Raw genomic sequence first — 16082 nt, 5'->3', positions numbered from 1 at the left:
TATGATTTATTTGTCATACCCACTAAGAAGTGCAGTCTTTTTCACACAATAAGGGCCCTCTGACTTTTACATTAAATGTTAAAGTAAATATAGCAACAATTGAATTTCTAAAAGATTTGCAAGTTACTTAGTAAATAGGAATAATCACTAAATGTCGACAATTCCAATTTTCTATTAAAATAATGGTGCGTTTTGTCTTTTTCATTTGTCCCTTGTTTTAGTTGATCTTAAATACTATTTGTGCTTGTTGTTTCTTGTTGATATTTACAATTATTATTATGTAATTAGTTATTATTTGTGTTATTGTTCATCTTATTTTATTTCGATTACTGGAATGGCTTTTATTTCCCTTATTGCTGAATTTTGGTATGAATATCTTTATAATGTTGGTTGTTCTTGCTCTTATATGTGCAAAGCCTTGAAAAGGCCTCAAGCCTGCGCCCCATAAGGAGGCAAAAAAAAAGGTGGCACACTAATGGTCCATTATGAATGGGCATATTTAGGATCTGTTAAGAACCTTTAGATCCCTGATTAAATTCTCTATCATAAAAAGGATTGACTGGAGACTTGAGTAAATATGTATTGTTTGAAACTGTCCACCTTAACTTACAATTTCAATGTTGTCCCATGAGGGATTAGTACTGTAAAACCCAAAGCTATTTGATAAGAAAGATGTAGGCCCTGGTGTTTACCCTTTACAGTAAAACTTTCAAATCTATTTTGGTTCATCACACAAAAAGAAAATCTCCTTTGTACTCTTGCCTTTTGTCAGATTATCCAAAATAAACAAACATTGGTAAAGCCAATTAGTCTAGCTTTGGTTGCTAACTTTTTGATTTTACCAATGCTTGTCATGTTTTTTGTAAAACTTTATTATAGGTGGATCTAATGGGCCTCAGCAATACAAAAAACATTAGCTAAAAGCAAAAAAAGTATTTTTGATTTCAAAAAGCATGCACTGCCAAAGTAGACCGTGGCGCCAAATGCAGCTACATTGTGTGATGGGGGGAGTCACTGTTAAAGAGCAGAATGCTGGCACTCACAGGGTAGTTCTCCAATGGCTGTAGTGGGCTTCCCTATGCCCCAGCATTGTTGTAGTGGGTGGAAGAAAAATGTGAATGACAACAGCCAATGGCCTGCCACTGTCATTTAAAATGCCTTTTAGCTATGTTTCTCCACCGAATCACAGTTGAAATGTATTGAGAACACTCTACTTGACACAAAGTGCTTCATCTTCCTCATGACCACAGGTAAACATGTGTGACTCCCAGCGACATTTATATGAGACTCCCAATGAAAATTTCCAATTTGCCAGTATAGAGGAATAGGGTCATTGCTACTACTTGAACGACAAAAATCTGTGTTGTATTTGTGTCCTCTTAGAGCACACACATGGAAGATTCTTGTACTTGAAAGCTCGCTGATTTCGGAAGTGTACGTTAATTCTTGGGAACATGACCTCTTTAGAGTCTCCTAACCAAGTACTAGATTTCAGATGACAATGTTCCTTTACATGAAATCCTGCTCTCTGGGATTCCCGATGACCAAATGGTTCCACAGTCCATTATCACTAATACCATTCCTATGGGATCTCTGGAATGAGCATCAAATACGCTCATACAGCTAATGATGTCACATTTAATGAATGACTTGACAATATAACCTCTCAACTGCTGAATTATGTTGATATATTGAGCTATGCATATGACAGAGTGAGCATAATCCATGTTCTGAAACTACACCAATATTTGTATAGTTGTGGTAACACCAACATACAGCCACAATCAAGAAAGGTTGCTTTATGCAGTTGAAATTGGCAAGCCTCGTTGATTCAGTTGTCCTCTAAGCTGCACAGAATATCAATGTAGATGCAGTCATGGTCCCAGGCGAATGACTGGATCTGTAGGGCTTCATTTAGCCCTTCTTGAGCCAGCCGCCAAGAAACTGGGGTATCCCTGAGGATGGTGTTAGGCAAACATCAGAAGCAAGGTGGTTCCCATACCTCTACTCAAGAGAACCAAGATTTTCATGGGCTAACCCAGAGCCGGCTAACCATCGTAGATCGTTATGAACTGAAAACACAAGGCAGAAGCCTATATTTAGTCAACTAATTGTATGTCCGTAGGTTGAATTGGTAATACCTTGACTACACAGAAACAGGTTTCTTTCTACCATGGGTTGCTGGGTATGGAGGGTGTACAGTGTGGTATTCTTAGTAATGCTTAATTTTTGCCTTGGTATATGTGAGCCACATTCTGGAATCTTTAGCATGGAATGATAGCTTGGATCCGGTGTCCACACCAGAAGGTTGTTGGCTGGTGCACTGCGACTGAGTGGATCGTCTTGGCATGGGGGCTTGTTCACTCAATAAATCATTAAAAAAAATTACTTGCTTATTTAAACCCTTGTCATTTCAACCTGCAACTTTTCATAATGAGGATGGACTCCAAATCCATGCATGCAGTCAAATGAAATGTTTATAACTTTTCAACCTAACATTATGCTCTTGCTGCATATTTGAAGAAATAATATGTGAAGCCCAGGAACATCCTTAAATAAAACATCTGTTAATTTCTGCAATACACTAGCAGCTGAATCAAGACCAAATGGAAGCACAACATTATTAAGCCCCAAACAGTGCAACAAAATTGACGTATGCTTGCGAGTCGAAAGACACAACTACCTTGTGGTAGGTCGCTTTCAAGCCAATATTGGTAAAAAGAAAAACTTGCATTACCAAGTTAGGCCAACATTTTCTGGATCTTTGGTAAAAGGCGACCATTTATCATGATATTTTAATGAATGAGTGAAGATCACCACTTAAACAATCACCACTGCTAAAACCTATTTTGACATGGGTTCACCCGATGGATAATTTTACCTGCACTCATTTATTTCTCTAAATCTTCCAACTCTTTATGTGAACTTAATAGCCCATCCCTAAACTTTGTGCTCATCACGTACTGCACCTTTACATAAACTTTAAGGCATTGCTCAAACCCTTTCACGCATCCTGTTCTATCATCAAATGCTTCACTGAAGTTCTTTGAAATATTAGCAGCTGTTCCCAATTCACTTTCCATTAGCATTACTGGACAGTCAGCTGCAGGCCTCAACACAATGGCCAGTTTCCCTTGGTCTGGCTAGCGCAGATTATCTCTGCCAGTTTGGAAAGGCGGCTTGGTTCCTGCATTTCAGACCTGACGGGTACCCAGCTGTTGCTCTGTGGCAGAGCGGATCCTCTTGGCGTGGGCGCCTGTACTCTGAATAAATATTCAAAACATTACTTACCTGTCTGTTTTCCATTTCTTTTCTTCATGCAACATGTGGGCGGCGGTTTAATTTCCGGATATCAATTGTAGTGAACAGCAGTTTTTCAAAATAATATCCCAATCGAGAAGTGTAATTATGTGTCATCGGTTGTAGTATCTTTTGTTCAATTCATAGCTGTTGTGCCCGAGGAGATTGCAGTAAAACGTGGGATGTATGCTGCCTTTTACATATTCATAATTCGTGAAATCCTTTGTAGCTGCGACCTGCATTCGATTCAATACTCCTGCAAGGAATAATAAAGGTTCCGCAGCTCACAGCGCACAATGGTTCGGCAGGTTCTATTTCACAATTATTTTTTTCATACTGGATCACATCTCCGCTGTGTCCTATACATTCCAGCGCCAGTACGTAAAAAAGTCTATATTGGGATTATCAAACAGTGTACATAATGGGCCAGATCTCCACGAAGTGAAACAGCGCATCTTCATGGAAGGCAATGTGCCATTTCGTGTTTTACGGCTACTTTTAGACATAATACATAGATTCTTTGCTACTAAGTTAAAAATACATAACCATTTTTGTGCATGCCTGTGCTGTTTTACTATTATTCATATGTATATATTTTAAGCATGTCTTAAATGTGCATTTCTTGTTTGATTGTATAATAATATAAAAAGTTTTATAATGACATATTTGTTTTTTACATCTCGTCCACACACTCCAGACCTGTTTTCTTCTGGACTGTTTTGCAAGCAGAGATACACTCCATGATGGGAAACAGTCTGTTGCCGCACTCTGGCCACACACAGTCTTACCCCTTTTACTTATATCTTTTAGAGACACAGACCATCTCCAATATTTTCAGTGCACCTTTTTGAAGAGGGCAGAATTTCCTGTGCACTTTAAGAACACATGCTTGAAAAACTCATTTAATGCAGGTCCTTACAGATGTTTTTAACATGTACGGGGGATCCTAGCACCTAGAGCAGCCTCGTACATTTAAATACGGGGAAAGGCTGGCGGGAGACTTCTTGAATCAAAAAGATGGAAAAAGAGCAGATTTTACAGATGATGAATCAATGCTAAATTTTTAACTAAGATACCAATTTTCAGCCAACAAATTGTACTAGAATGTTTTTTAACATGTAAACCCTGGGATCATGAAATTAGCCCCCTAGGCAGCTTAAAGATCATATAAGGGAGCAGATGTGTTCTCAAATTTCAAAGTCCTCTTGATGAAACAGGACATAGATGGTAAATACCTGTTCACAGTCACGCAAGACTGTATATTGATCTGCCCTCTTCCATTCATCCAGTGCCTCTACTCCAGAATCCTGGTCCGAGTTTAGTCACAACAACATCTGTAAAGCAGAGCATGAGAGAATGGCCTCCATTAATCTCCGGACCCTAATCGACAACATTCTCCAAGACACAGCGGAAGACATGCGACAGCAGTGCGCCACCGTGGACAGGGCCTTTGCCAAGCGCTGTGAGGAGGTGGAAGATGCCAGGCACAAATTTGAAAATCAGTTGGCAAAGGTAAGTGTTATTGTCATTTGAGTGGCTGGAGCGCTTTGGGGTTATTATCATTAGAACAAAAGATCCATGAGTCAGACTAAATCACCCTTGGAAACTGGTTGATGCATAAGTTCCCAAGTTCAGGTGATGTGCTTTGGGTTGAGCGTGCTGCACATTTGAGAATTTTAGGCCCTAAAAAGGTCCTAGGATCAGAAACTGTTCATCTCCATCCTCAAATTTAAGGTAAGCAAACACTCATCAATACATTCAGTATCAACAACCACTTCCTAAATGCTACCAAATCCTAAGTACCAACCCTCATATACACTCACAGGGTTAATGTAACTAATACTGATCTACAGGTGACTATCACACCTAACCACTAAACAAATATTACTAACTTGGCTAACATTCCCCATACATTAACTAACCAGAAGTTCAGCACAGGAGCAACCCACATCCAACTCCATAAAATTACTCCCAGACCACTATCTCACCATTCAGTTACCAGCAGCAGCCACATGTACCAACAGGCAGCTCCATAAAACAAGATTATTCACCCCCAGATATAATCAGCAACACTCCCCATGGACTTAAGGAACTAAATCCAATACCCACACCAACCGTATAGTTTCATCCACAATGAAGCCAACCACCCACAGCTAAACTACTCAGACTATCACAAACAGTACACTAACTGAAGACCACAACCGAAACAACTGACACACACAAGGTAACTTCACAGGAGAAATTTCAAAATCAAGGAAAGGTGCAACCAAATGATCTCCTGGTTACCTGATTTTGCATTCCCTCTAAACTCGCTACACTACAATTAGACCACCATACAATGCTGCAGGTAAATCACCTCCACCTTCCACAACACCCCCCTTCGCCCTACTCTCAAATTCCAGACTTCTCTAACCAAACAACTTAATCTCATTTTCTTGCCCAAACTAAGTAAGATTCTACCCCTAACCCACCCAACCGATACACCATATGCCTTTGCTCCTCCTCCTTTACTAAGATATACCTCCACAAAGCACCATCAGGTTAAGAGAACAGAGATCCAACAACTAAAATGCTTTCTGTTCTATGAAAAAGCCATGAACAAAACTGCTTCAGCATATTTCAACTATTCTCAGAAATCACGCTAGACCTCATCCCAGGCGCAGCCCGTCCTTTAGGGCGGAGGGGCCAGGCCCTCCCATTTTTCCCCTATGAAGTGTGTCAGTCAGGCTGAACAAAGGTCAGCCTGACAGACACTCTTCATGTTCTTGTCTGGCAGCCAGGAGCAGACATGTGCGATTAGCGCAGACTCCTGGCTGCTTGAGATGAACTTTGCTGGACTGAAGAAGTCACAGCTCCTGTGGGCGTGACCTCCTCGGCTCAGCAAAGGTGCCTCGAGGCCCTCCCCCAGGTGACGAGGAAAGCGTCACCCATTGACTTCGACCTGGTCGCTTCAGGTTTAAGCCCTGAAGCACCCAGGGCTAGTGTCAATCGTGACACCTCGTCACAGAGTGGGGTGGGGTCAGCAGTCTCACTGACCCCATCCCACTCTGTGACGAAGTTGGGACTGCTGCCTGACCTAAGGTCAGCCAGTGAGGGAAGGCAGCAGTCCCAACCCTCCTGGGACCGAGGCTGAAGGTAAGTGTGTGTGTGTTTGTGTGTATAATCTTCTTAACTGGATGTTTGGTGCATGCGTGCATGTTTGAATGTTGATGGGTGTTAATGGATGTGCATGCGTGCATGCGTGTGTGTGAAAGAATGAGTGCAAGTGTGCTGCCCGCTCCCCTCCCTCCTAAAACTGCCGGCCGCCACTGCCTCATCCTTATCAAACAAATATAGCTCACATCCAAAATACATACAAAATAGGACACTGCGCTCTAGGCTGGCAGCTCATGTGACCTTATTATAAGAAATACATAGGAGGCACGGATTTCTGAGTACATCCCTCCAAGCTCTGAAACTCATGCAAGCCAAGATTTAAAGCATTCTGGAGCATTTACACTTCAAAAGAGAGGTAAAAGCATGGTCATTTCTAAGATAATTACTTCATTCCAGAACCCTGGGACAGAATACTGGAATAACAATTGCTCTTTCAAGTACGATCTTCAGTCTACAATCCACAGATATAGAATAGCCCAACCTGCACACAACTTTCTGTGTCTAGGTAAATTATGAAGGGCTGACCTATGTCTAGCCTGGACATTACATAGTAATGTCAATTCATATATATAACACGCCTGGGTCACACTAATACCATAAAACTCAGCATTTGGGAAAGTAATTACAATTCAAAAAAGCTTCAAATAATCCCCTTATTCTGCTTGACATTCTTATATTCACAAAAGACTGCTCCCCTACAGGTCATATTCATCACCCAGTACTGTGTTCATGCCCAGCAATTAACCACCCATCACTAACTGAAAAGGTATAGATTACATGAAAAGATCTGCCACATATTGCCGGCCTGCAAAGGACTTCATTTAGTCCACCACCTCATATCCCAAACAGCTACATACTACAGCCACTTCATGACATCTCACAGTGACAATCATATATGGGATGATGGTAACACAATCCATACAAGCAAATATCTCCACCAGCTCTTCCTCCATTCTTTGCCTGCTCAGCCAATAAACTTTCAGCCAAGAATCTCAGAATGGATAACCCAGTGCGGTAACCAACTAAATGGACAATGATCGAAAGACATATTATAAAGGGGTCTGCAGAGCTGTTCAAAGCTGCCAGCCTATAGACAGCCATATATTTCATCTGTATATCTATATGTCATCCATCTCAGTGCTAAGCGCTGCCTCCTACAACGTGTTCATATTACATAACATGGAAACACTCCCCACACGAGACCAAAATAAAGACAGCACTCTACCAAACACACAGGCTACATGGTGCAAGATACTACTCGTATGAAAGTGATTTGGCCCCCCAGGTAATGGTAGTAAGCACTTTATAAGTGATACAATACAGTTTAAAAATGACTAGCTCAGGAATGACTGCACATCACGAACTGAGCGGTAGGAGATTATGGACTCACCTATGATGTCCATAATGTGCTGGCTTTAGACATTGTGGTGACAGGGGACAAAGGAGTGGAACTTAATGTAGAGGGAAAGGCTTGAGAGGGCTCAAACCTTTCATCTACCTTCTGTTAGAACATATTAAAAGAATCCTTCATTCTGCACCTTTGCAATTTTTCTCCCTTCACATTTCGTCAGGAAAAACCCGGTGCATTGTGAATGGGGAGAAATTTCTCAAATCAGGGAAGGTCTGTGGTGATCCTGTGTGCAGACTCACTCTGGTCATTGGAACTCATAATGGGGAAGTAGCACAGCACCACCCTGCAGTACTGGTATTACCAGTAGCAGTATTACCTCCCCACTTTACTTGGGTACCCTGAATGAGGCTCAAATCTTGCCTGACGAACAGGAGGGGCATTTTACAGGCTGATAGCTCACCTGTTATCATTAGAAATGTGTTTATGAAAAAGAAGCAATTTATATAGTCCTTTGATGTCTGTTAATCCTTCTTTATCCTCCCCATGCTTGGATGTACCATGGAATGCACCTACATTTCTGTGACTTGTGCTCACTGCTGATTGCTAAACATGGTGCTTAATATTTACTATTACCGCAGACCCTGGAAGAGATCGGCAAGCAGGAGCTGAACATTGCATCGTTGAAGCAGGCTATCAAGGACAAGGAGGCCCCGCTAAAAGTTGCCCAGACCAGGCTGTATCAGAGATCTTTCAGGCCCAATGTGGAGCTCTGCAAGGACGCAGTACAGTTCAGGTAAATGCAGAATACATCTTCATGTACCTGGTGACCCTTGTGGACACTTGGACACTGCTTCACCCTCGAATAAGTACAGCTCTTAAGGACTTAATGTTATCATAGCTAGCATGGCACTGCTAATTTATCTGCAGGAGTTCACCCAGTTTCAGCACAGAGCGGATAAGATAAAAAGTCCCTTCACAGTATGTTTTGTACTTTGGAAAAATGCTTCAGTCTCCTTTATCGGGTTGTGGTTGCTCATACATGACAAATGGCTCAGAGGCATAAATATGAATGCCACATGTATTATTAGCAAACCCCATGGTAGCATTGGCCAGTGCTGATTGACACCCAAGGTTCCGCCACACCATTTTATTCCTACTGTCTGCTCCCCTGTAACGATACATTCAACACTATAGACAAGAAGCAGGTTGGTAGCCAACACACTCTAACACTTATGCTAAAACCTATACTCTAGATGACAAATGTACCTGAGACAACAAATATGTAATTACAAAAGCCATAACCCACATAATCAATAGCGCTAATCCCAATATATTCTAGGAACTGTGTCCAATGTTTAATTCATAAACAATAAGTGCCAGGGCCCTCATCAGGAGGTCACTCCAGCTTGCACCACCTATTACCTTTGACATCGCTGCCAATGACAGTGTCAACCCGGCTATTAACCACCAGACTCCTACAGGTGTGATGATTCAGACCATTCCATGCCCCAAAGCTATAAGAATGGGTTGGCCATCAGGTATCAGTACAATTTTATGAATATATAATGAATGAATAATTGTTGTTGTCAGCTATAAATTAGACAAGCAGCACCACCATGTGGCAGACTGTCTTACGCCCCGGTGGTATGCACAGGAAACCACCGGCTCAAATTAAACACCGACTTATGCCCTAAGCAGAGTCAAAAAAGGAGTCTGCATCAATAAGGCAACCAACTGCACATACATGGATCCTACCTTCCATCATGTTACAAAACCAACCAAGGCTTTCTCACAGAATTACAGGTTTTCAAAATACCGACCTACCCATACAGCATCTTAGCACATCCTTGCACATTCACCTTCTCTTTTACCCCTTTTCCTGTTGTCATAATAGGATTAAGAGGATCATTCAGATGTTGACAGGTTGACTAACCAAGCCTAGCCACCACATCTGAAGATCCCTGCTGCGCTACTGAGGATTTCATTGCCAAAAGTACTCCAGCCAGTATAGTAAACGGGTTTTGCAGAAAGGTCAATGCTGACCATTCCACCTTGTCATGGTGGCATGATGGACTGTTCAGCATTTTTTTTCATTTTCAAGGATCTCCCCTCAAAGAAGTGGTTGGTTTCTAAAAAGAAATTAATGGCCTATTTGCATTAAGAGTTTTCTTATGAGTTTTCTCCCAGTGTCCCTGCCATGCCATATGCGGCAGAAAAAGGCAGGGAAAAAACTGTGATAGAAGCCCAGCCATAAATATAGCCTGTGGCGCTATTCAGTCAGTGCACCTGCAGCATCTAACCTGCCTCAAAGGAGTTTCTGGGAGCAGAGGTTCCACATGTGAAAACTAAGCTGTTCCTACACCAATAAAGGAGTTCTGGGCACCAAGAGGTGGGCACACAGGGAATCCACTAATTCCTGGCACTTGCCCCATTATCACCCACACTTCCATGAGGGCCTTCACACTTTTCTCCTTCGTCAAGACTAGCAAAACATGAGCATCCAGATGACCCCTTCTTCAGTCTGGCATTGGGTGAAAACATATACTAAATAACAAGAAATACATCATCTCAAACCAATTACCAAGAAAAGTACAATAGTTTTTTGGGAGCGGATTGACCAAGATATGGTCGGCACTGGTATGTGGCCTGTGTAGCGAGACAGTGGTTTGGGGGTTTCCCTGTGAAATAAAGGACCAGATTTAAGAAAAGTAGCACTGCATCCAATGCAGTGCCACTTTTCTTGCGCCCCTTAGCGCCCCCCTAATGTCACCATGTGTGCGCCGTATTTAATATACAGTGCACCATGGCGCAGGGTGGGGCAAATAGTGTCAAAATTTTTGATGCTATTGATGTACTGTGCAGGATTAGCACCAACATTTTGGTGAGGGACCCACCCCCTCCTTGCGTACATTATGCCTGGCACAGGCATAATGTGGGGCAAGGGGTTGCAAAGTGGTGTGGTGAATTTGGCCTTGTTGGGCTGCATTAGGTCATAAGAAATTACGCTAATGTGGTGCAAGGAGGCACTAGGTCCTCTTAAATCTGGGCCAAAATGTGTAATGTTAACAAACTCAATTAATAATATATTATAATATTCTCTTGGTACTGGTTACAAGGTATCAGAGTTCTTGGCTCTTGGTAAAAGGCTTCCTTACTTTCCCTTAGATCCTCTTAGTCAAGCTGCAGAAAGCTACCTGAGAACCCATTAGTCTCCCATGCATGACTTCAAATGAATTTTTCCCACGGTTGAAGGTTTAGTGATGTTGACACACGTAAAGTATTTTGTTGACCACTTCCTGTCAATCCAAACTGCAAGCAAGCGTTACTTATCACTTTAGTCCTGGCCATGGACAACATTAAGGGTTTGCCAGGGGTCCCAGCTGCGACCCTTGGCTTGCCCTTTGCTACCCATGGCACTGCCTGTGCAACCACTGGCCTCAGAGGTGGCAAATTCAGTGCCAGAAGCACAGTGGCTTCATTATGGACTTCAGTTGAGGCTCCACTCTCTTTGTTTTCTGTCAAATTTTATATTAAATTAATAGTGAATAATAATATATTATTCAATATCAGTGTAAAACAAATTGGGGTACAATTAGCTGGGATATCCAATTGCAGATCCGGTAAGCAAAAAATGCTTTTAAATGTATGTTGTGTGCGTGATTGCGGATGAGAGTGTGCTCATGAGAGAGAGTGTATGCGAGTGTGAATTTGTCTGTATGTGTAAGCATGTGTGAGTAAAAGTGGAGGTCAAAGGGCATGTGATGTCACTTTCGTTACCCCTGTTTCGGTGAATTGGCGTGCATGGTCCTAGGGTGTAATGGGCCCTAACGCAAGCAAGAACAAAGTGGACCCAGTTAACATTCCAAGGCAGGTTTACAAGACAGCAATCCACTTGTCTTTCCTCTCTTGTGCCTGACGTCATCAGTCTCTCCTCATCCCTCCTTTTTTGCTTTTACTCTCTCTTCCCTATCCCGCCCACGTGTTCTAGATCCCATTCTCTCACTTGTCCTTATTTCCTGGTATCCTTCCTCAACTTTTCGTCTCATCTCTTTGCTGCTCTTTACCTTCTTTTCCCCCTTCCCTTTCTTCCCACTGCCAACTCATCCTCTCCCTCCTTCCTCAGCCTCGTACTATTTCTTCAGACCTCCGTTTAAACTCCTTGCGCTCTCTGCCCCCTCACTCCTTTCCTCTTTCCCATCCATATCCATCCAGATCTTCTTCACTGATTTCTCCCAAACTCTGGCTCATCTCCTTACTTCTGTCCTTAACGACACCATTTCCTTTCTTCTTCTTTTCCTTTACTACCCATGCCAGTGTAAAGATAATTCTGGGCCTCGGACAGGCCCTTGTCAAAAAACAAAAAGTATACTGTGTCTCAGAAATGAACTGTCAGTGTAAGGCACGCTGGGGCTCGTCATGCCTCTCTGCTTTGGTGCCACCGCAGCATCTGCACCACAGAGTATGATGATGCACAAAGTCATATTTTTCAAGATCTTTAATTCAGTGCTTAATTTGTAAATAAAAAGGTGCCGGTGCTCAAAGCTCTCCTCTTAAACACTCGTCTGCTGCAATGTGCGAACAGGAATACTGAGACAGCGTAATCCTGAAGCCATCTTGGGCCTCTTCCAACCATTTAAAGCCACTCCCTGCCCCTTCAGCTCAGTCTGGCAGCTTTCTTCTTTCTCCCTTTGTAACGCTTTTTCGTTGTTCTCTTCTTCCGTCTTTCCCATAAGTGTATTTTGCTCGCAGTAAATGCTTGAGGCAGAAAAATAAGTGCCGGCCCTCAAAAATAAGTGCCGGTATTCTGCACCGGAAACAACAAGCACAAATTAAGCCCTGCTTTAATTCCATCTCAACAAAATGGATTCCATTGTCCACCACTAAAATCAGGGGGTGGGGTAGAGGGGTGTGGTGGGGGCACCTTCAGAACAACTCGTTATCGAACATTGTATTAAACCCATTAGCAAAACGTACAGCATCTTTATGCAAGGAATAATCCGCAAGACCCAACATAAATTTTGTGTAACACAAATAATATCTTGAATTTCAACAAGCTTCACTTGTGGCACTATAGTCAGGTAAACATGACGGGGGTCAGATGTACGTACAACTGTTCACAAAATACTGGTCGCAGCTTATGACCAGTATTTTTTCGACCAGTTTGATAATCTTCCAAGTGACCTATGTGAGGTTGGTTTCCAAATTACTTATTTGTAGTAGGTCCCATTCAACCTACCTCATGAATATCAGTGAGGTAAGTCGGCCACCATGTCTACGGTGGCTTTTAAATAAAGTATGTTTTTCTTTAAATGCAACCCATTTGTCTTAAAGGAAAACTTGATGCTTTCAAAGAAAAAAAAAGATACATTTTTATTTTTTAAGAGTAGGAAGTGGTCCATTGGACCTTAAGTTTTTAGGAGTAGGTCCTTGGGGTCCCCTTCCTGTTTGTAAAAGAGTTACCATCTCTTTTGTGGTGTTAGTAAAGTATTAATGTTTTGCAACAGCATTTCTTTCACAATTAATTGAAAATTTGGAAGGGACGCCCTAAACAAGTGCTTTCCAAATACCAAATCGATATTTGGTCTGAAGCCCAAATTGCGATTTGGTAATGTGTTACTGAATTGCAGCTTGGTGTTTGTACATTTAAAAAAAAAAATTGAGGTCGTAAATGGCCCAATTCTGAGAAATGGCCCGTATATTACATAAAAAAGTGCTTTGCACATATGACCCAGAATTATCAATTTCCAAGTTCATTCCCAGCCATCAATAATAATAACTAACCTTCTTTTTTTGAGGCCAAATGACCCTCTTGAACAAGTGCAGTGGCCTTAGTTCTGATACTTGTCAGTGTTATCACTTGCTCTCCCCTTAGGAGGCATAAGGGATGATCTTCCTTTGCCATCACAATGTCCCTCATGGTCTGCGGCATCAGTATGGATCCCATTCTCTCTCTAATGGAGAAATGAGTGTGAAATGTGTAGAACGCTGCATTAATCAGTAACTCTACACGGTAAGCCAACCAGAAGGAAACTCAAAGTAACAGAGAATCCCTAAACAGGTTCTACCCCAACACTCAATAACCAATTTCTTCTACATCATGTTACTATAGAGTAGCCACACCTGCGAATAACTTGTACTGTTAGGCTGGGGTACATCTATGAAATTCTACAACAGTGATTCGGAAAGCTGCAAACCGTTCATCCTTCATGGAGCCCTAAGATCACCACATTCCTTAGAAATCTTGAAAGATTAACTTGTTTAGGGTTGTCTCAGTTTGATTGGAATACAAAAAGAAAATAAGGTAGCACAAATGGGTTTGGGAAAGCAACACAGGTACGGAGAAGCAGCACGGAGGGGGTGGTTGGAATCATAGAGGCCAAGGGTGGGGAAGCAACAGGAAGACGTTGGGAAGCAATATAGGGGCGGATGAAGCAACACTGTAGCGTAGGAGGGCAAACAACATGGAGGGTGGAGGAAGAGAAGCAAACAGAGGAATGTGGTATGGGCTAAGCAAATGGACGCGAAAGCACAATGTGGAGTTGTAGGGAGAAGCACACATAGGAGAAAGCAATGTGAGAGAGAAGCACACAAGGGCATTACAGAGTGAGGGTGGGGAGAAGTTACGGGCAGAGAAAGAGTGGCACAAATACGATGGAGGGGAGGAGTACACAATCGAGACAGGTTGAAAAACTCATGGGGAGTTCTTAGAAAGTTGTAGCGGCTGAAAAGTGGGTAGTGGAAGGAAACAGATAATGTGTCAATGCTCAAGGAGAGGGACAAATGCACTTAGATGAAGTAAAACTCTCACAAGCTTATGAATAAGAATAAAACAAATGAGAGTAATAATGAAGCCAACAAATGATAAGCTGGGGGGGACTCTAATTCCAATGTAAGCTGACAATATATCATGCATCAGTCAATGCATGTGCTGTTTAATACTCAAGACGTAGAAATAGCTAAGTGTGCCGAAAAGACAAACTAGGCAGCCATGGGGAGTGAGTGAGAATAATGATACCCTCCTATTAGGAGAGGGCTTTAGGAAGGCTGGTTATAAACAAATGAGTGCTGCCTTGCAATAGATTCACTTCAATAAATGAGAACTGTAACATTGAAGATGGAAAAGGTGCTAATGCCAAGTATTTAGCCCTTATCACTCTACACCAATGTAATCCACCTTAAATGGTGATAAAGGCAGCCCCATCGGCCAGTGTACTGGGCACTGGATCACTGAAGGCTAGTGGAGGGAGATACCTCGTAGGAGAACTGTAAATGTAGTTGTGTGTAAAGTCTTGGAGTGATGAGAGGACGCTTCACATGGGCGAACTGATGCATTGTTTTGATACAGAGTCATAAAGGATTTGTTAGATCGTTTTCAAATGTTTTTTGTGTGTTTCAAAACTCAGATTGGTCAACGAAGTCGAGGAGCTGACGGAATCCATCCGCTGCCTGCAGCAGCAGCTGGAGGAGGCGGAGCAGTCGCTGATGAACATGGAAGACACACGACTGTCTTTTGTGAAGGAGATAGCGATCAAGGAGAACAGTCTGTTCATTGACAGGGAGAAGTGCATGACCCATCGCACCAGGTACCCGACCCTAGTGAAAATGACGGGCTACCAGTGACGTCACTTCCGTGAGGAAAAGGAATGGATAAATTACCCAAAAGTTTTGTGAAATAATGGTATGAAATTACAAAACACCGAATGTTATTATATGGTCACTGAAAGGCATTGTTTCTCCTTTAATAGTTGTATCTTTCACAAAATAAATTGTGTCACAAAATCCTGCGGGTCTTAAACATTATATTTTAAATTCATGCAACGCAGATAACTGAATAAAATAACAAATGTAACACTAAATGAGTTGCACAAGTGTTTTGTTTCCTTGCCGTTCATTTTAAACCGCACAGCAGGACGGCTCTCTGTCCTGAGATCTTCATTCATATTCCTAAGCATCCGAATATCTCCGCACAAATGTGGGACTCAGGACCAGTTTTCGACAGAGATAAATACATTCCTCCACCCACAAACCACAAGATGCCATTGTCAAGATAACAGCAGGTGCACGTGTGAGTATTCACACCTGGTTTCCCGTTCAACCTGGGCTTTTCGTTCTCCCCAGAAGATAAGGCCTAATTAAGAATTCTGCATTGCCCTCATGTCCTACTCAATATGTAGAATAGAAGCCCTGCGCAGTGGTTGGTGTCATCACTAAATGTGGTTAGGGTTGTTTCTTTTCTGATCTTAAAAAAATAAAAAAAATTCCGTGGCACTTTTTG

The 16082-nt window shown here is 42.2% G+C and overlaps 1 protein-coding gene across 1 annotated transcript in view; it reads left to right on the top strand.

Annotated features, from left to right (window-relative positions):
* The window catches only part of TEKT4 (tektin 4), a 79157-nt gene extending 63497 nt beyond the window's left edge, over positions 1 to 15660 (top strand). The window contains exons 4-6 of the mRNA XM_069209827.1: positions 4590 to 4812; positions 8446 to 8600; positions 15211 to 15660. Coding sequence (XP_069065928.1) covers positions 4590 to 4812; positions 8446 to 8600; positions 15211 to 15427 — 595 coding nt within the window. The 3' untranslated portion in view covers positions 15428 to 15660. The remainder of the gene's footprint in view (positions 1 to 4589; positions 4813 to 8445; positions 8601 to 15210) is intronic.
* The last annotated feature ends 422 nt before the right edge of the window (positions 15661 to 16082 follow it).

This window comes from Pleurodeles waltl, chromosome 10, assembly GCF_031143425.1.
Source record: "Pleurodeles waltl isolate 20211129_DDA chromosome 10, aPleWal1.hap1.20221129, whole genome shotgun sequence".
NCBI lineage: Eukaryota > Metazoa > Chordata > Amphibia > Caudata > Salamandridae > Pleurodeles > Pleurodeles waltl.
This window is presented reverse-complemented; position numbering and strand designations above follow the sequence as displayed.